Source organism: Erinaceus europaeus, chromosome 4 (assembly GCF_950295315.1).
Source record: "Erinaceus europaeus chromosome 4, mEriEur2.1, whole genome shotgun sequence".
NCBI classification, from domain to species: domain Eukaryota; kingdom Metazoa; phylum Chordata; class Mammalia; order Eulipotyphla; family Erinaceidae; genus Erinaceus; species Erinaceus europaeus.
In genome coordinates this window covers 70,218,061-70,239,112 of record NC_080165.1, presented here as the reverse complement: position 1 = coordinate 70,239,112, position 21,052 = coordinate 70,218,061, and the positions used below count along the sequence as shown (strand labels likewise).

Genomic DNA, 21,052 nt, shown 5'->3' with positions numbered 1-21,052 from the left:
TTGCTTATAATTTCTTCCTAAATGTTTAGATTTAAATACATTTTCATCCTCTAAAGTGGATTTATATATTTAAATAATTTCTGTTTCTTTACTGCTTGTTCTGTTTTCTAGGTAATCTTCACACATAATTTTTTGGATCAAGATGATTACTCTTTTTGAAGCATAAGAGTTTAAGATATTATTGAATATATGTTTCTGTTACCTTTGAGGTTCATAAAATTCTGGCAGGAGATAGTAAACTCATATGCTTTTTAAATTTGTATATTAACAATCAACACATATTTCCCCCTAAAATGAAAATGTTTGCTTTTTGGAGAAAATACTGCCTTTGGTAAATTTTACAAACAGCAATGATAACTAATACACATTTGAAAATTGACAGCTTGTTTCATTACAAACAGCTTACCACATATGATGAAGAGGGAGTGACTCAGAAATGTCATTTCACATAAAGCCTTTGATTATGGATTTATATTAAGTTTAGAAATCAGAAATTGAAACAGATTTTCTTCATCTCTCAAAAATGCATTGTTTTGGTGGAATTGTTAGTATTTGCTATGTTCAAATAACAAGTTTAGACATGCTTTGTAAATAATATACTCTAGTGCCCAAATATGAAGTAAAGCATTGACCTTGAAAGATGTTCAGAACAGTAGTACTTATTTGCAACATAGTTCACCTGGGAAGGCACTTGCTTTGCCATTCATGGGGTCCAGGTTGGAGCCAAGCCCCCACTCTAAAGGGGGAAACTTTAGTGTTGTGATGTCTTTCCTTTTCTCCTCATCTCTGTCTCTCTCTACTTAAAAAGTCAGACCAGAATACTGAAAGCCCTCCTGATGACAAATAAGCAGATATGGATTTTAGTTATTTTGTTTACCCCTTGCTTTGAAGTTAATAAAATTATCAGCATTGTTAGAACTTTTTAATTAAATACTATTAGAGGCTATAATTATTCAATAAAGTAGGGACTTTTACTTTAAAAATAATTGTATTTATTTATTATTAGATTGAGACAGAAACTGAGAGGGGAGAAGGGGAGAAGGAGAAATAGAGAGACACCTGCCGCCCTGTTTCACCACTCCTGAAGCTTTCCCCTACAGGTGGGGACCAGGGACTTCAACCTGTGCTCTTACTCATTGTAATGTGTGTGCTTAACCAGGTGCACCACCACCTGGCCCCCTAATAGGGACTTTATTGTCACCAGGGTTATCACTAGGGCACACTGGGTGCCTGCCCTACAAATCCATGGCTCCTAGTGGCCATTTTTCCTCCCTTCCCCCTTTTTCTTTTTTAGATAGGACATAAATTGGGGGGGGGGGGAACTGAGCAGACTATTTTACCTCTCATGAAACTTGTCCCATGCAGGTGGGGAGTGGGGGCTTGAACCTGGGTCTTTGAGCTTAGTAAAGTGTGTGTGCTACTCACTTCCCAGCCCCTTAATAGTGTTTCTAAAGCTACATCTTTTTGGTACTTTTAGGTTATTTTAATATGGTAATATTTGAAAATTCAGTATCAACACTATGCTCACTTTTATGTTTTGTTATTATTTAATTTTTTAAACTTTACTTATTGGATTGAGACATCCAGAAATCGAGACGGAAGGGGGAGATAGAGAGGAAGAGAGACAGAGAGACACCTGCAGCCCTGCTTCACCACTTGTGAAGCTTTCCTCCTGCAGGTGGGGGTGGGGCCTCGAACCCAGGTCCTTGCGCACTGTAATATGTGCGCTCAACCAGCTGCACCACTGCCCGGCTCATTATTTTAAAAATATTTATTCATTTATTTATTCATTCATTCATTCATTCATTCCCTTTTGTTGTCCTTGTTTTATTGTAGTTATTCTTGCTGTCGTTGTTGGATAGGACAGAGTGAAATGGGAGAGAGGAGGGGAAGACGGGGAGAGAAAGCTAGACACCTATGGTCTGGCTGGAGTAGTGGCTCTGCCTGTGGACTTGGAAAGATAGACACCTGCACACCTGCTTCGCGGTCTGTGAAGGCACTCCCCTCCTGGTGGGGAGCTGGGGGCTCAACCGGAATCCTTACACTGGTCCTTGTGCTTTGCGCCACCTGCGCTTAACCCGCTGCGCTACTGCCCGACTACCTTCTTATTATTTTTTAACTTATATTTGCTGTTATTCTCTTGTTTGTTTTTTTAATCATCTGTATTGGATAGAGACAGCCCAGAAATCAAGAGGTAGAGGAGACAGAGAAGGAGACACCTACAGCACTGCTTCACCACTTGTAAAGCTTTCCCCCTGCAGGTGGTGCTCAAAGGCTTGAACCCAGGTCCTTTTGCACATTGTGACATGTGCATTCAATTGGTATGCTACCACTAGCCCCCTCTTTTTATTAATTGAAAATAACACGATCAAATAGTCTTTGTAGTAATTTTGTAAAACGTTCAAATACTAATTTGGCTTAAAGTATTCTCACCAATGATGAGATTCTAGCAAAGAATTTTTTGAATTTGTGGTGTAGCATTTTTTTTTTTTTTTAATAATTTAAGAATTTTCTGTAGAAGTATGTAAACTTATATTGTGTTTGGGGAACTGTGGCAAAAAAACAACAACCACAAAACAAAAAACTTGTGTTTATTCATCTTTACCTTTTATATTAGTAGAATATATGTATTACTTTTAACAGTTAAACTTTTTGTAAGATTCATCCCATTTAGTTTGATGGGGAAATATGCCTGTATGCAACAGTGTACACATTTTGTTTTCTATATGTTTCTATATTGGGCATTACTCTATTGTAGCTTTTTAGCAGTAAAAGTATTGGTTTTGTTCTACCTCTTTTTAAAATTATCTCACATCAAACATCAGCATACCATCTTGTATTCATAAGTTGTCTTGATTATTTATCTATTTAAATGTAGGATTAGTGTTTTCTTTTGGCATCAATTTCTAGAAACATTATTTTTTCTCCTTCCCTCTTTTTCTTTTTTTCATTTTCCTCCCTCTCATTTTAACTTTCTCCTAGACCTTTTCTGGTTTCTCTTTCTGTGTTCTGACATTTCTGTAAGATCTCAATGTAGATTCTTAAAGTTGTAGGGGATACTGACATTAATTCTCACTGATGAATACCTGGCAGTTTTGAATGTCCTAAATTTAAAGTAAATCACCTTTATGTCTTGAAACAGTATACTTCATTTGTTAGATGAATTATTGGTATTGGTATCTGATCAAGAAATTTTCCTTTTTTAAAAGTTTTTAATTTCTTCCTTTATGTTGATATACATTAACACATTGTTTCACATTACATTAATACCTTAGGAAGGTTACTTTGGCCTCTTTGACTGCTGTTTAAAATACAAAGTGTTCTGTACTTGTTTAATGTAGCTGTATAAATAATTTATGTTTTTATGATTATTAGAACAATTTATCTTCTAATGCTGTCATTTTTCCAAGAAGGAAAAAAAGGCAAGAACTTGTAGAAAATATGGGAAACATGCTCATATGACAGCTGAGGATGTGGCTAGGCTAAAACAGGAAACTACTACCCACAATGCAATGTTACATATACTACCACTTAATAAAATTTATATCAAACATGCTACTGACAAAACCAAAGAAAAATAATATCCCATATACTAGCTAACATACTAAATATATGTAGGGGAAAATGTAACTGCTCTTTTTGGATCCTTTCTACTTAGAGAATGTAGTAAATGAAATTGTGAGGAACCATATACATTGGGCTGCACTACCGTTTATACTATGCAACTTGGTTGTATAATAGTTAAGACTGCTTATAATAAGAACCTCTTGGATATTGACTTATCTGGAAAAGGCCCCCCAAAAGATGTCTAGGATATTAACTTAAAAAAAAGAAAAAAGGCCCGTTAATTAAGTTACTACAGTACTAAAGGATATTGTGATCTAGTAGGAAATAGAAATTTTCATTGATAACTAGAGTTTGACCTAGTTAGCTTTGTGTATTTAAAAGGCTATTTATGAGGAGGGAAATAGGAGAGGAAAAGATTGAGAGTGATCAGTGAACTGTTCCTGCATGTGTTGCTTGGGATCAAACCCTGAGGCCTCTCCACATTTGTTGCATGTACTATACGGAGTGAGCTTGCCTCCCTGACTGTGAACCTAGCATATATTTGTACTTTTTTTGTCTTTGATTGCTGAGTTTGGGGAGGGGCTTATGGCTTATTTCTATTCAAAGTTATTTCTTTTCTCTTTTTTATTTATATTAACCTCCCTGCACCTCTACAGCTTATCTGATCAGTGCTTTATTGTTAGACGGTTAGTCTGAAGCAAAACTATAAATTACTTTCATAATTTGTTAGAAAAAAATAATACTAAGGTACTTTCTTACAAACAGGCTTTAATATATTAAGGGCTCTCATTTCTAAACCTTGTGTTCTTTTAGCTTTCAGGATTTAACAATTTTGATAAATTTTATTATCTTTGCAATTTGGATGAGTTTTCAGGCCTTATAAGGAGGTTTACAAATGTTTAAGAAAATAATTTTTTTTGGATTGACAAGTTACGTATATGTAGAAATTTTATCATAGAACAGAAAAGATGCCTAAATTAGTGTTATTCAGAAAAGATCCCCTCTTAGTATTCTAGTGTATAAATTGTCACTCTTTCAAAACTGGTACTGTATTTGTCATGCTATCTCTTAAGCATGAATATATTATCTTTCTTCATCTCTATTAAGGATGATTTGCTTAATTGTTTGAAGTATTTTCTCCTTTAAGGACTGCTTATCAGTAACAGCTGTAGCACTGTGGTTTTTCTCCATGGACTCATGGTGGTCTGTGGAACAGCGTTCTTCAACTTTGACAGGTGAGACAGAGGCTCTCCAGTGCCACTGCTTTTGGATGAATCTAAATGTGGTTGGAGAAAGTGCATCTTGCCAAAATATATGGGTAAGACCACACACAGCCTTTAAAATAGTTATTGTAGGCTTACTTTTAGGGATACATGCCTTGACAGTTCTCTTATTTGAATGCCAATTTCATTGCTCTGTATAGATTTTTCATTGGTTTCAGTAAAGATGATTTCATATTTAGGTCTCTAGTTTTTAGACTTATGTCTAAAAGTTTCTGCTAGGAAAAACTCATGTCCAGTCATAATGAACAATATAGGAAATATATTGAAAATGAATTGCTAGAATACTGATTCTTTTTTTCTTTTAAACTTTGCCTGACAGTCTTTCCGTTAGAAATTTCAATTTCATAGACAGTTTAGTAGTCAAAACTTGCTCCAATTCGAACTTGAAAATTCAATAAATTAGAAGAGAATATTAAAATATTTACATACTTAAAGTAGTTGTAAGAATATTTGTGGTTCTTGCTATTTAGAAGTACATAATTAAAAAATCTTTAAGCTTCTAAGACTTTTCCAAATTTTCAGTGACCATTAGACTTCTATAAAATATTTATTTTTAATAAAATAAAATGTGTGGGTAAATATTCATGATTTTAAAGTTATTAGTAGCATCAGTATTAAAGCTTACTGGTTTTTTGTTTTTTTTTTTTTAGTCCTGGTAAAAAGTCAGAAAATTTATCATATGATGATCAATGAATGTGACCCAAGTATATGTTTATAAAAAGTTGTATGTAGCCAGCTATGATCATGCTTTATTCTAGATATTTTCAGAGGGAGAGCAAAGTCTACCAAGATAGTTGGGAATTCAACTTCTCCCTCACTATCTTAATACCATGCCACTGCTGATCTGTTTCTGTAGGAAAGCTTTGGGGAAAACTGTGTCTCTACAGCTCCTCTAAAGAACAATTTTATTTTTGGAAAAAAAGCATGTGTAGTGCCTACAAATAAACTGTTAATAAGCTTACCTAAGTCTACCCAAGTTACATTTTAGAAATTAATAATGTATATAAACCTTGCTTGAATGCCACTTTTTTTGTATTTTTTCTTTATTGAGGGATTAATGATTTAAAGTCAACAGTAAAATATAGTAGTTTATACATGTGTAACATTTCTAAGTTTTCCACATAACAATCTAACCCCTACTAGGTCCTCCTCTGCCATCATGTTCCAGGCCCTGAACCCTCCCCCCACCCCAGAGTCTTACTTTGTTTGGTGCAGTACACCAATTCCAGTCCAAGTTCTGCTTCGTGTTTTTCCTTCTGTACTTATTTTTCAGCTTCTGTCTATGAGTGAGATCATCCCATAGTCATCCTTCTCTTTCTGTGAATGCCACATTTAAAATTTTTATTTATTTACTTGTTTTTGGCAGTGCCAGAACTTTGCACATATATGGTTTTACTGTTCCTGGGCTGAATGTTTTCATTCTTTTAAAGGGGAGAGGAAGAGAGGGAGAGGGAGAGGGAGGGAGAGGGAGAGGGAGAGGGAGCCAGAGGGAGAGGGAGAGGGAGCCAGAGGGGGAGGGAGAGAGAGGGAGAGGGAGCCAAGGGGAGAGGGAGACAGAGGGAGAGGGAGAGGGAGAGGGAGAGGAGGGAGAGGGAGAGGGAGAGGGAGAGGGAGGGAGGGAGAGAGAGAGAGAGAGAGAGAGAGAGAAGGAACACACATGAAAACAGAGAAGGAGAATTACTACAGTGCTGGAGCTCCCCCTGTACCATAGTAATCTTCTGTGGTACCAGGGCTTGACCCTAAGCTATGTGTTTATCAGGTATGTGGCCTTATGACCCTGAGTACTGGAGTTCTAAAAACCATATAAGCATATTTCAGGAAATTTGAGTATAGGCTGGATATCAATGATACTATGACTTACAGTTAACTAGTTAATTAATTATTGTCACCAGAGTGTTCTCTCGGGCTTTGCATCTGCATGAGTTCGCTGCTGCTGTCATACACTCCTTCTTCTCCTTCTTCTTTCTTCTTTCTTCTTCTTTCTTCTTTCTTCTTTCTTATTTCTTCTTCTTCTTCCCTCCAGGGTTATCGCTGGGGCTGGGTGCCTGCACCAAGAACCCACCACTCCTGGAGGCTATTTTTTTCCCTTTTGTTGCCCTTGTTGTTTATCGGTGTTGTTGTTACTATTATTGTTGTCATTGTTGTTGGATAGGACACAGAGAAATTGAGAGGGAAGGGGAAGACAGAGATAGACAGACACCTGCAGACCTACTTCACTGCCTGTGAAGCAACTCCCCTGCAGGTGGGGAGCTGGGGGCTTGAACCAGGATCCTTCCGTCCTTTCACTTTGCGCCACGTGCGCTTAACCCACTGCGCTACCGCCTGGCCCCCTATTATTTTCTTTTTAGAGAGAGCAGGAAAGAGCACACACGTGAAAGAAAAATCCTGCACCACCCTTGGGAAGCTTGTCCAGTGCAAGTACTCCATGTGGTTGCTGGAGCTTGAACCTGGATCCTTGTACATGGTAATATGTGCACTTTACTGGGCGAATTATTTCCCAACCCCACTGTGAATTATTCTTTTAAAGATAAGTGTGATAATGTTATTTTATGTATATGGAAAAATCTCGGGGACTAGGTGGTGGTTCACCCAGTTGAGTGCACATGTCATCATGCCCAAGGATTAGGTTCAAGCTCCTGGTTCCACCTGCAGGTGGAAAGCTTCACAAGTAGTGAAACAGTCCTGCAAGTGTCATGCTTTCTCTCTCCACTTCTGTTTCCTCCTCTAAGTTTCTCTATCTCTATAAATAAATAAATATGTAAATAAAAGGAAAATCCCCTAACAGTTTATAAAAGAGGTACTTGATGGGTTATTTTCATGAACTGTACCATATTTTAAGCAAATTACATACATGAAAAGAGTGTGGCAAAGTGTTTATAGGAAACAGACCCAGACAAAAGTTTTGTGTGTGTGTGTTCATTTTATTATTTTTCACCTTACTACACAGTGTATTCAAAAATAAACACTTGGTGGTTGGGGGGAGTGGGTTGTGGCACACCTAGTAGAGTGCACATACTTTGGTACACAAGCTTTAATCCCTTGGTCCCCACCTGTGGGTGTAGGGAGCATCTCAAGTTACGTTGCAGGCGTCTCTCATTACATAAAAACTCCTGGTTTGATGGTTTTCCTTATAGAGCACCTGCTTTTCTATGTACGAGACCCTGGGTTTGAGCTCTTGTAGCACACTGGAGCACCACGGGCCCTGGGCAAAACACAAGAAATGTTGGGAGGCCCTTTCCTTTTTTCTTCTGTCTCTCTGGTTCTTCTCCTTCTCAAATAGAAAGAATGAAAATGTTAGCCTAGGAGTGGTAGAATCACACGTGTGAGAGCCAGACAATGCAGGGGGCAAAATTCTGTCATAATTTTATCATAAAGGAGCATTGTTTCTCCTTCCATTCAGACTGTGTTTCTTTCCCTGTTTGCCCTCATTTATAAAGTTCTAACATGATTTTTTTTCATTTCTCCCCAATATTTGATTATAAAACAGATGAGTCATTGCTGCATGTTGCTTAACCAGGTGTGCCACTGCCCAGACTCTTAATTTACTTTTTCATATTATTATTATTATTTTAGGAACACACAGGTAGAGAGACATAGAAGGAAACCACAGGTCCAAAGTTTCCTTCAATGTGGTGGTGGGGGCTGGACTTAAACCTGGGTTGTGCATGTGGCAAAGTAGAATACTATCCAAGTGAGCTATTTTTGCTACCCTCCATATTAATCTTGTTTCATATAATCTTGCTAAAACTGTTTATTATTTGTAGGATTTTTTTTGTTGTTGTTGCTTATTTGTGATTTTCTTTTTTTAAAAAAAATTTTCTTTATTTATTGTATAGAGATAGCCAGAAATCGAGAGGAAGGGGGAGGCAGAGAGGGAAAGAGAGACACACCTGCTACACTGCTTCACCACTTGCAAAGCTTTCCCCCTGCAGGTGGGGACTGGGGGCTCGGACCCGCGTCCTTGAGCGTTGTAACATGTGCTCTCAACCAGGTGCGCCACCACCTGGATCCTATTTGTGATTTTCTACACGGCTTATCATGTCTCTGAACAAATACAGCTTTCCTTCTAACTTTAATATTTTTATTTTCTTGAATCACTGCATTAACATGCTGTGGGACAGATGTGGTGAATTGGAATATTATTATTATTTTTAATTTTCTTTGGTTATAATTGGATAAAAACATCCAGAAATAGAGAGGAAAGGGGGTGATAGAGAGGGAGAGAGACAGAGACACACCTGCAACACTGCTTTACCACTCGCAAAGCTTTCCCTCTGAAGGTGGGGCCTGCTGTCTCAAACCTGGATCCTTGCACGTTGAAATGTGTGTGTATGTTCATCCAGATGTGAAACCACCTGGCCCCCATCAGAATATTCTTGACCTGTAATTACGGTTGGAGGATAGCATCGAATTTCTCACCATTAGTATGGTGTTATAACTGTAGATTGTTTTTCAGATGTCCATCAAGTTGAACAAGTCCTTCTCTGTGTTCTGTTTGCTGAGAATTTTTATCATGAATGGATGTTGGGTTTTATCCTCTTTTTTATCTATTCATTGGAATCTGTAGTCTTTTTTTCTCTAATGATATGATGGATTTTCTCTGTTGAGTTTTAAATTTTGAACAGTCCTTCAGACTTGGTATAAACTCCACTTGTTGGTGGTATATAGTTCTTTTTATTATTTATTTAAAAATTTTTGTTAGCGGCTCGGTATTGATCCACAAAATCACAGACAACAGGGGTATAATTCCGCATCATTCCCACCGCCAGAGTTCTGGATCCCTGTCTCCTTCTTAGGAAGCTATAGCAGCTCTTCCAAGGTTTCAGATATAGATTGACTGATTTCTATAACTACTTGTCTATGTTTATATGTATCTGCCCATTTTTAAATGATTCTGCTTTTCTTTATTATTATTTTAAGTGTTATTATCTTTATTTATTGTATAGAGACAGCCAGAAATTGAGAGGGAAGGCAGTGATAGAGGAGAGAGACAGAGACACCTGCTGCCCTGCTTCACTACTCACAGAGCTTTACCCTTGCAGGTGGGGATCAGGGCTTCCATGTCCTTGCACATTGTAACATGTGCACTCAGTCAGGTGCGCCACCACCTGGCCCAGATTCTATTTCTAAGTCACATCTACACATACTACCATGTCTGAATGTCTATCCTCCCTTCCTCTTCTCTCTCAGGATCCTGATGGAATTGGAGTTCAGAGTCCTCTGGTCACCTTCCCCTGTTGTTTCTCCCCCTCTGGGAGTATGGACCCAAAATTATTTTTGGGGTGCAGAAGGTGGGAGTTCTGGCTTCTGTAATTGCTTTTCTACTGGACAAGGAGGTTGACATATCAGGTTTGGTGCCTCTGGTGACAGTCTGCATTAACAAGTCAGTAGCAGCATAATGTGACATGGCAGCATTGGTGGAATTGATTTAGTGGAGGTCAACAGAGGTCAACAGAGGCAGTATGACAGTAAGGGATCAGAGAGAAGAAACATCAAGTAATACGGGCATAGTTTTAGAGGTTCTAGGACTAGGAGAACTAAGGATCTTAAAGAGACTGGGAAGGGTTCCTTGTAGTCTTAAAGAGTTTAAGATAGCAGTAGTTAGTTATTGCTATAACCAAGTTGAGTATCTGATCTTCTATGGAAATTCAGTGGTTAGGATCTACAGTAATATACTTGACCTCACTATTCTTTGTACCTGTTAGATCCTTGTGCATAGTAAGGTGTGCTTCTCAGGATGTGCTTCACCCCACCACCCCCCTTACCCCTTACCCCTTACTTTTTTTTTTTTTTTCTAATTAAAAGAACTGAGGCATCAAGACTTCAGGGAGCCACGGATGGTTAGGGGGTATTTAGCGAGTCAGCATCAAGGTTGGAATAGAACTGAGTTATTCAGTGTCCCAGGTTCTCACACACTAGATATGTACTAATCACCAATTCTTAGATATTGTCTGGGCCAAATGGTTTTGATTTAACTGGCCTAAGGTTGTAGGTAACTTAGATATTTAAAAAAAACTATATACACAAATGTATTTTTAGAGCTCCTTGAACAATTTAAGTCCAGTGTTAGAACTTGATCATCTTACAGATCTGAAACATTAAATACTTAGGCTGAAGAAAATATGTATACTCAAAGCTATGATCTAGGCAGTTAGAGAACTTGAAGTATTATATCTAATTCCTGGGGGGTTTGGTGGTGGTGCACCCAGTTAAGCACACATAATGCAAGAATTTGGGTTCAAGGCCTTGGCTCCCCACCTGCAAGGTGGGGGGGGATACTTCACAAGAGGTGAAGCAGGTCTGCAGATGTCTTTCTCCCTTTCTACCTCCCCTTGCTCTCTCAATTTCTTTCTGTCCTATCCAATCAAAAGAAGAAGAAGCAGCAGAAGAAGCAGAAGGAGAAGAAGAAGCTCTCCAGTGTCGCTGCCGCCGCTCCTGCGCCGCCATCATGGACACCAGCCGCGTGCAGCCCATCAAACTGGCCCGGGTCACCAAGGTGCTGGGCCGGACCGGCTCGCAGGGACAGTGCACGCAGGTGCGCGTGGAGTTCATGGATGACACCAGCCGCTCCATCATCCGCAATGTCAAGGGCCCCGTGCGGGGAGGGCGACGTGCTCACGCTGCTGGAGTCAGAGCGGGAGGCCCGCAGGCTGCGCTATCCCATGCCCCCCCCACCGCTTCCAGGTCCCGGATGTCGGCTCCACCACCCAGCCCTCGCCAGGATGGCCGGCCACTGTTAATAAAGCATTTGTATTGATCCTGGGAAAAAAAAAAGGAGAAGAAGAAGGAGGAGGAGGAGGAGGAAAGAAGAAGAAGAAGAAGAAGAAGAAGAAGAAAGAAGAAGAAGAAGAAGAAGAAGAAGAAGAAGAAGAAGAAGAAGAAGAAGAAGAAAGAAGAAGAAGAAGAAGAAGAAGAAGAAGAAGAAGGAGGAGGAGGAGGAGGAGGAGGAGGAGGAGGAGGAGGAGGAGAAAAAGGCTGCTAGGAGCAGTGGATTTTTTTAGAAGAAGAAGAAGAAGAAGAAGAAGAAGGAGGAGGAGGAGGAGAAAAAGGCTGCTAGGAGCAGTGGATTTGTAGTGCCAGCACCAAGCCCCAGCTATAACCCTGTAGGCAAATAAATAAATAAACATATCTATTTCCCCCCTGACATGTTAATAGTGTTCTATGAAATTATAAACTAATAGGATTATAATTTTACCCCTTAACTACCACCAAAGTTCTGTAACTGCTGTCCAACTCCCCGACCTCTTTTATAACCACTATAGTTTTACACAGTCTTGGACATGGATTGGCTTTTTGTTTGTTTTCTAGTTTGTTTTCAGTTTTCTAAATTCCACTTATAAGTGAAACCATCCTGTAGCTGTCCTTTACCTCCTTACTTAGTTCACTAAGCATAATTTCCAATTCCATCTATTTTATCCCAAAGGGCAGAATATCATCTTTTTGTCCTTGCTAAGTAGTATTTCATTGAGTATATGTCCCTTAATAGAGACAGAGAGAAATTGAGAGGGGAGGGGAAGATAGAGAGGCAGACAGAAAGACACCTGCAACCCTGCTCCACCACTGGGAAAGCTTCCCCCTTGTAGGTGAGGACCAGAGGCTTGAACCTGGATCCTTGAGCACTGCACGTAACCAGGTGCACCACCACCTGGCCCTGTCCAATAACTTTTCTATCTACCAGTTCATCTTGAAGGGCATTTTGGTTGCTTCCATATTTTAGCTATTGTGAATAATGTAACTATGAACATGGAGTTATATATATCCCTTCAAATCAGTGTTATTACCTCTTTTGGATGAATGCCTAGGAGTGGAATTGCTGGATCATAAGGTATTTCCATTTGTACTTGATTAAGGGATTCTCCATACATTTCTCTATAGTGGTTGCACTATTTACATTCTCACCAGCAGTGTAATAGAGCTCCTCTCTCTTTGCATCCTGGTTGTTTTATTTTTTTTTCTTGTGTTGAATGGAGTGATGCCTTCCAACCTTTTAAAGATTAGACTGGAACTGGGAGTCTGTACTTCTTTTTTTTTTTTTTTTTAATTTTTTATTTAAGAAAGGATTAGTGAACAAAAGCATAAGGTAGGAGGGGTACAACTCCACACAATTCCCAACACCTAATCCCCATAACCCACCCCCTCCCCTGATAGCTTTCCCATTCTCTATCCCTCTGGGAGCATGGACCCAGGGTCGTTGAGGGTTGCAGAAGGTAGAAGGTCTGGCTTCTGTAATTGCTTCCCCGCTGAACATGGGCGTTGACTGGTCGGTCCATACCCCCAGTCTGCCTCTCTCTTTCCCTAGTAGGGTGTGACTCTGGGGAAGCTGAGCTCCAGGACACATTGGTGGGGTCTTCAATCCAGGGAAGCCTGGCCAGCATCCTGGTGGCATCTGGAACCTGGTGATTGAAAAGAGAGTTAACATATGAAGCCAAACAATTTGTTGAGCAATCATGGATCCCAAGCTTGGAATAGTGGAGAGGAAGTGTTAGGGAGGTACTCACTGTAAACTCTAGTGTAGTCCTGCTTTCAGGTATATATTTTGCAGTAGTTTATGGATACGTGTGCACATAAGCTCTCTCTCACAGAAACTGGTGTATATCTAGGTTATGGGACTTTGTTAGAAAGTGAACTACCTGAGATGAAATTAGAGTGTACTATTAAAGGAAAGGTCTCACCCGAGTAATGAAGCTGAATTATTATAGGATTATAACTTGACTATGATATTCACTTTTTCATTCTGTAAACATTTATTTAACACTAATATAGTAGAATATGTGAGTGTGAAGTTGAAAAAGATATTTCATAAACCAAGTGAATTATATTGCAGGGAATATTTGGAGTATATAAGTGAAGGAATGGGGTTAAATATTCATAGATATATAAGCATGATACTAGGTAGTGGTGGGAAAGGGAGATTTCAAGCCTGCCAAGAAGTTAAAATGAAAGTTCCTTAAAACTGGTGAAATTTAGATGAATTTGAAAGACAAGAGAAGGGAAATATCAAGTATGAGTATAAATTTCTGTCAGTTTTACATTGGTTGAAAAGTGATGGGAGAAGAGTCTAGAAGGTACCTAGAAGTTAATCAGGAAGATAATTCTTTCTATGCGAAACTACTTAATATTAAAAAAATAAAATCCATGGATTTTGAAAGAAGTGGCATGGAATATACCCAGAATGATCTGATTGATAGCAATATATAGCATCTATTATTAAAGGTTACCTGAAAGATTTCTTTAGGTGAAGGAACACTTGAATAAATTAGGATGGTAGAAAGTGAACTTGGAAAGCCATTGATTAAAACTGATAATTTATGTAGCATGCAATTCTGTTAATACATTAAAAAAAAACCCCAGTCATATGTCACATAATGATAGGTACACATTCTGAGAAATGCACTAGCAGACAATTTTGTCACTGTGCGAATGCTAGATTGTAATAATGTCAACCTAGGCGGTAATACCTTCTGCATATCAAGCCTGGGGGGGCCTGCTTGTATTTCCACTGATCACCAGAAAAGCTGTTTAGCCAGTACATGACTGTGAACAGTGAACATTTCATTAATCATTATTAGAATAGACTACTTTCACTGAATTTAGGTGAATGTATTTGAGAAAAGGTTTTCACCATTTCTTAATACATTTTAAACATGGCGACACACACAGAAACACTATTATAGCACTGATAGATATATAAAATGCACATCTAGTGCAAGGAATTAATGAATATTCCAGTTATATTGGGACTGATATGAAAATAACATGATATTTTGTAGTTTTTAAGATTACCAGGGCTGGGGAAACAGCATAATGACAGCATAAGGCAAAAGCCTTTCAAGGCTGAGGCTCAGAGGTCCCAGGTTCAAACCCCCGGCCCCACCATAAGCCAGAACTGAGCAATATTCTGGTCAGAGTCTCTCTCTCTCTCTCTCTCTCTCTCCTTCTGTATGTACTCTTTCTCATTAAAATAAACTAAATAAAAATATTTAAAAAGATTACTTATATGGTAAGGTGAAATGAATTTTGTCGTATTCCAGTAATGTGAAATCTGCTGCTTTATATTGATAGCTGAAAGCTATTGTTTTCTACTTTAACAGAAATAAGCTAGTATTTTATCTTTGAAAATGTCTATAAGCCCTGACTAGCATTATTATTTTTAGACTTTCTATTTCAAGATAAATAATATTTCCGTGTTTCTTTCCTGTCTCCTTGTAAAGCATACACTTGAGTACAGAAACCTGAAGAAAAGGCCTATTTTTTAAAATTAATTTCTTTATTGGGGAATTAATGTTTTACATTCAACAGTAAATACAATAGTTTGTACATGCATAACATTCCCCAGTTTCCCATTGAACAATACAACCCCCACTATGTCATCTATCATCCTTCATGGACCTGTATTCTCTCTACCCACTCACCCCAGAGTCTTTTACTTTGGTGCGATATGCCAATTACATTTCAGGTTCTACTTGTGTTTTCATTTCTGATCTTGTTTTTCAACGTCTGCCTGAGAGTGAGATCATCCCATATTCATCCTTCTGTTTCTGACTTATTTCACTTAACATGAATTTTTCAAGGTCTATCTAAGGTCGGCTGAAAACGGTGAAGTCACTATTTTTTACAGCTGAGTAGTATTCTATTGTGTATATATACCACAACTTGCTCAGCCACTCATCTATTGTTGGACACCTGGGTTGCTTCCAGGTTTTGGCTATTACAAATTGTGCTGCCAAAAACATATGTGTACACAGATCTTTTTGGATGGATGTGTTGGATTCCTTAGGCTATATCCCCAGGAGAGGAATTGCAGGGTCATAGGGTAGGTCTATTTCTAGCCTTCTGAGAGTTCTCCAGACTGTTCTCCACAGAGGTTGGACCAATTGACATTCCCGCCAGCAGTCCAAGAGGGTTCTTTTGACCCTACAACCTCTCCAGCATATGCTGCTGTTACCTTTTCTGATGTATGACATTCTCACAGGAGTGAAGTGGTCTCTCATTGTTGTCTTTATAGAAAAGGCCTATTGATGAGCTGGTACTATATTAATAGCATAACAGTTATGCAAAAAGACTTTTATGCCTGAGCTCTTTAGGCCCCGGGTTCAATCCTTAGCATCACCATAATCCTGAGTTAAGCAGTGTTCTGATAAAAAAAAAAAAAGGGTGTGTCGGTCAGTAGCACAGCGGGTTAAGCACACATGGCACAAAGCGCAAGGACCGGTAGAAGGATCTCGGTTCAAGCCCCTGGCTCCCCACCTGCAGAGGAGTCGCTTCACAGGCTGTGAAGCAGGTCTGCAGGTGTATATCTTTCTCTCCCCCCTCTGTCTTCCCCTCCTCTCTCCATTTCTCTCTGTCCTGTCCAACAACAAATGACATCAACAATAATAACCACAACAAGGCTACAACAACAAGGGCAACAAAAGGGGGAAAAAATGGCCTCCAGGAGCAGTAGATTCATGGTGCAGGCACTGAGCCCCAGCAATAACCCTGGAGGCAAAAAGAAAAAAAAGAAAAAAAAAATCTATTCAGTAGTGATTTCTGTTGAAACTTAGTATGTGTCCAGAATCTAAAATTAGGCAGGTCCTGGGTCTAGTCGAAATTGAACCCATGCTACTTTTGCTCTCACTGTTTCTTTTAAGTCTCAAGTGCATTTTTAATGGTGTGTATATTATAAATTGGTGACAATTTTATAGCATTATTGGTTGCATTTTTTAAAAGGATAACAAGATGTAATGGTACTTTTTATTCACATTCTAAGGTTTGATTGTTTTTGTCTACTTAAATGCTTTTTTTTTGATAAGGCTAAAAATAGAATAAAAATCCTTGAATTTATTTTTTTTCTGTCTGTATTCTTCTGCTTGCATTTATATGTCCTTCTTGTTTTCTAATCTCATATTTCTGCCCTCCTTAGTGTTTCATATTAAGAGTAATATTTTTGTAAGTCCCTCAGTTCTTTTGATTGTAATTTGAGTGATTTGTGTTGATAGTCTATTTCATAACAGAATTATAATACATAGTCTTTTGAAAGGACAGGATACTTGATAATCACAAGTGCTATTCTTAGTGTCAAATACGATAACAGTGGAAAAATCATTATACCTTCATTTTTATTTATTTATTTTTAAAATTTATTTATTGAGGGATTAATGTTTTATAGTCAACAGTAAGTATAAGTACACACATAACATTTCTTAGTTTTCCACACAATACAACTTTCTTTTTTTATTTTTATTTTATTTTATTTTTATTCCCTTTTGTTTCCCTTTTTTAATTGTTGTTGTAGTTATTCTTGTTATTGATGTTGTTGTTGTTGGATAGGACAGAGAGAAATGGAGAAAGGAGGGAGAGCAAGACAGACACCTGCAGACCTGCTTCACCACCTGTGAAGCACTCCCCTGCAGGTGGGGAGCCGGGGGCTCGAACAGGGATCCTTACGCTTTGCGTCACATGTGCTTAACCCACTGTGCTACTGCCAGACTCCCAACAACACAACTTTCACTAGGTCCTCTGCCATCCTGTTTTAGGACCTGAACTCTCCCCCCCCACCCCCAGAGTCTTTTACTTTGGTGCAATACACCAAATGCCTTCATTTTAAAAATTTATGCTGAAATGTATGTTTATTTCAGTGTAATTGATATTTGTTGAGGTAATTTAGTTTTCTTTAATTATTTTAAAATACTCACTATTCTAATATGGTTTTCAAATTATTTGTCTGTAATTTGAATAGTTAGGTAGAAATTGCTTTTATTTTTAACATTTTCCTCAAGAAAAGAGTTATTATTGTGTTCTGGGAGGGGGTGCAGTGGATAAAGCATTGAATTTTCAACCATGAGGTCCTGAGTTCAGTCCCCAGCAGCACATGTGCCAGAGTGATGTCTGATTCTTTCTCTCCTCCTATCTCTCGAATGAATGAATGAATGAATGAATGAACAAACATTCCTTTTAATCTACTATTAGTGAATCTAATTTTTGGATGTTCATATTTATACATTCTATGGATAAAAGTACATTTATTTTTTCATTTATGTAGCATCTAGTCAATGAGACTTTCAACCTTTGGAAGGTTCTCCTATGTGGTGCATGGGGGCTTGAACCTAACTTCTCAGGAATGGTGAAGTGTGTGCTCTATGGATGCCCTCTCCTAATTCTTGAGTAGATTCAAGGAAGACAGTTATTAAAAGTAACCAATCATGGTAGGTGATATAAACTACAAGTTTGCCATGGCTGAGAACTCAAGCAAAGGTCATATTACCCAGAGATCAGGGAACCATCTACTCATTTTTCGTGCAGCAAAACAAAATATTGAAACAGTGAAACAATGCTGAAACAAGAAAAAATAAAGTGATAAACATTAGAAAATTAATGTCTTTATAGGTTGAGACATAGGAAAATAAGACTGGGAAAGAGCCTTACTTGCAATGAGAAAAGGGTTATTTTATTATTTTTTTTCTACAGGCTTATCACTGAGGCTTGGTGCCTGCACTACGAATCTACTGCCTCTAGAGACCATTTTTCCCATTTTGTTGCCCTAGTTGTCATTACTGCTGGACAGGGAGAAATCGAGAGAGGAGGGTAAGACAGAGAGGGGGGAGAGAAAGACATCTGCAGATTTGCTTTACTGCTTGTGAAGAGGGAGCCAGGGGCTTGAACTGGGATCGTTGCACTGGCCCTTATGCTTTTCACCATATGTGCTTAACCTGCTGCGCTACCACCTTAGTTCCATATATTAATTAAACCTACTATATAATCAACTTAAATATTTGTCATCACTAGAAGTTCACTGCTCTGTAATGACTTTTTTCTTTTTCCCAGATAGAAAGGTAGAGACATACAGAGAGAGGGATAGATATCATAGCACCAAAGTTTCAGCTAGTGCTTTGGAATGTGTGGACTCAAAACTTGGGTTGTGCACATGGCAAAGCATGCACATTCCCAGGTTATCTATCTATCTGACCATTATCTTTTTTATTGAAGTAGCATAGTATAATAACTTTATAAAGTGTAGGTATTTGTCAATTTTCTGTGACAGCTGTACCAATTTACATTCCCACCAATAGTAGGAGTACCTTCTTTTCCTCTCCTCATCAACTCTTGTTTCTTGTATAGTTATTATTCTAACAGATATGAGGTGATGTATCACATTATAGTGTTGATTGCATTTCCCTTAGAGTAAGTGATAAAGTTTATTTTCATATGTCATCTATATGATTTTTTTTTTTTTTTTTTTGCAAAAGTGCCTATAGTAATTAAGACAGGCTGATTCTATAATAAAAACAGGCATACAGATCTATGGGACAATTGAAAGAGCACAAATAAAACTACAAATACATGGATAATTCGTGAAAGAGTAGTCAAGAACCTGCAACAGACCAAACAAAAGTCTTTTCAATAAATAGTGTGGGGAAAAATGGATGGCTAACATGTGAAAGAATGAAACTAGATTAGTGCTTTATACCATATATAAAAGTTAATTCAGAAGACTCAAGTATACCAGTTTTTATTAAGAAACCATTTCCACTAGACACTACCATTGCTGTTTGTTTTTCTTTTTCTTTTGCTCCCCCCCCAACCCCCCTTTTCTGTTGCCACTAGGGTTATGGCAGAGACTCAGTGCCTGCATATTGAATCTACCTCTCCCAGTGGCCCTTATTTTTTCCTTTTTTTTTTTCTTTTAAATTCCTTCCTTCCTTCCTTCCTTCCTTCCTTCCTTCCTTCCTCCCTCCCTCCCTCCCTCCCTCCCTTCCTTCCTTCCTTTCTTTCTTTTTCTTATAGAGACAGAAATTGAAAAAAGAAGAGGTGATAGAAAGACATCTGGAGCACTGCTTCAGCACTTGTGGCAGGTGGCAACCAGGGACTCAAACCTGTGTCCTTGCACATGGTAATGCGTGTGCTCATCTAGGTGTACCACCACCTAGACCTCATTGGTAAACTTTGATGCAAATCATACTTACATACATTTTCAAAAAATGAAAGGCACAATGAAAGGCAAAACACCCTAGTCGTCACAGAAAGTTTTGTCTGTTGACTACTTAGAAAACCTAAGGTTCAGTCTACGGCCATACCACCCTGAACACGCCTGATCTCATCAGATCTTGGAAGCTAAGCAGGGTCGGGCCTGGTTAGTACTTGGATGGGAGAAAGGCTAAGGTTTTTTATTCTGAACTCCTTATAACAAAGAAGTTAGTTGGAGATTAAAAAAAAAGTTGTAAATCAATCTTTATGTTTTTAAGACATGTACATGATTTTGGTATTTAATTATTTTGCTTTGCTTAATATGTATATATTTTTTCTAAATACATTATAAATCTCTACAAAATCCTTTACATTACTGTATATATTACTTTTCCCTGGTGGTTTCTAGAGCATCTTCATGTTATTGAACCTTTTGTTGTTGTTGCTGGGACTTGTCAAGACTCCAGACTGACTTTTTTAGATAGATAGACCAAAGGTGGGTGCCAGGCTAGAATACGGGTCATGTGCATGAAAAAGTAGGCATCTTCCTTGATGAACCATCTAGCCAAGCCTAAATCTTTATTTAGTTTTTTGTAGCATCAATGTGTGTGTTGATGCTTTGTTTTATTATTTTAAGTTACTTAATTTTTTTTTATTGTTTATTTAATATGTCAACTTAATATTTTAGTATGTCTCCAGGACCTGGTGGTGGTGCACCTAGTTGAGTGCACATGTTTCAGTGCACAAGGATCCAGGCTCAAGAATCTGGTCCCCACCTGCAGAGGGAAAGCTTCACAAATGATGAAGCAGTGCTGCAGGTGTCTCTGTTTCTTTCTCAATCTCTCCTTTGCCTCTCAGTTTTTCTCTAATAATAAAATATTGTTTCATATCATTTTGCATGACGTATGTATACATTGAATTCTCCATGTGAGGCAATATAACATTATTTAAAAGACTTGAATGTAAGGGGGGGCTGGGCAGTAGCGCAGTGGGGTTAAGTGCACATGATGCAGAGCACAAGGACAGGCTCCCTCCCTTCAGTGGGGTCGCTTCACAAGTGGTGAAGCAGGTTTGCAAGTGTCTTATCTTTCTCTCCCCCTCTCTGTCCTCCCCATCTCTCTCAGTTTCTCTCTGTCCTATCCAACAATAACAAAACAAGGGCAACAAAATGGGAAAAATGGCCTCCAAGAGCAGTGGATTCATAGTGCAGGCACTGAGCCCCAGAGATAACCCAGGAGGCAAAACAACAACAACAACAA

The 21,052-nt window shown here is 38.5% G+C and overlaps 2 protein-coding genes across 5 annotated transcripts in view; both read left to right on the top strand.

Moving 5' to 3' along the window:
• SUPT3H (SPT3 homolog, SAGA and STAGA complex component) overlaps positions 1 to 21,052 on the top strand; it is a 442,460-nt gene that overhangs the window by 49,726 nt on the left and 371,682 nt on the right. The window lies entirely within an intron of this gene.
• LOC103120383 (small ribosomal subunit protein eS28) lies at positions 11,243 to 11,607 on the top strand. Its single transcript, XM_007530792.3, is given in 2 exon segments — positions 11,243 to 11,451; positions 11,453 to 11,607. Coding segments are annotated over 2 exon segments (291 nt in total). The 5' UTR covers positions 11,243 to 11,298; the 3' UTR covers positions 11,591 to 11,607.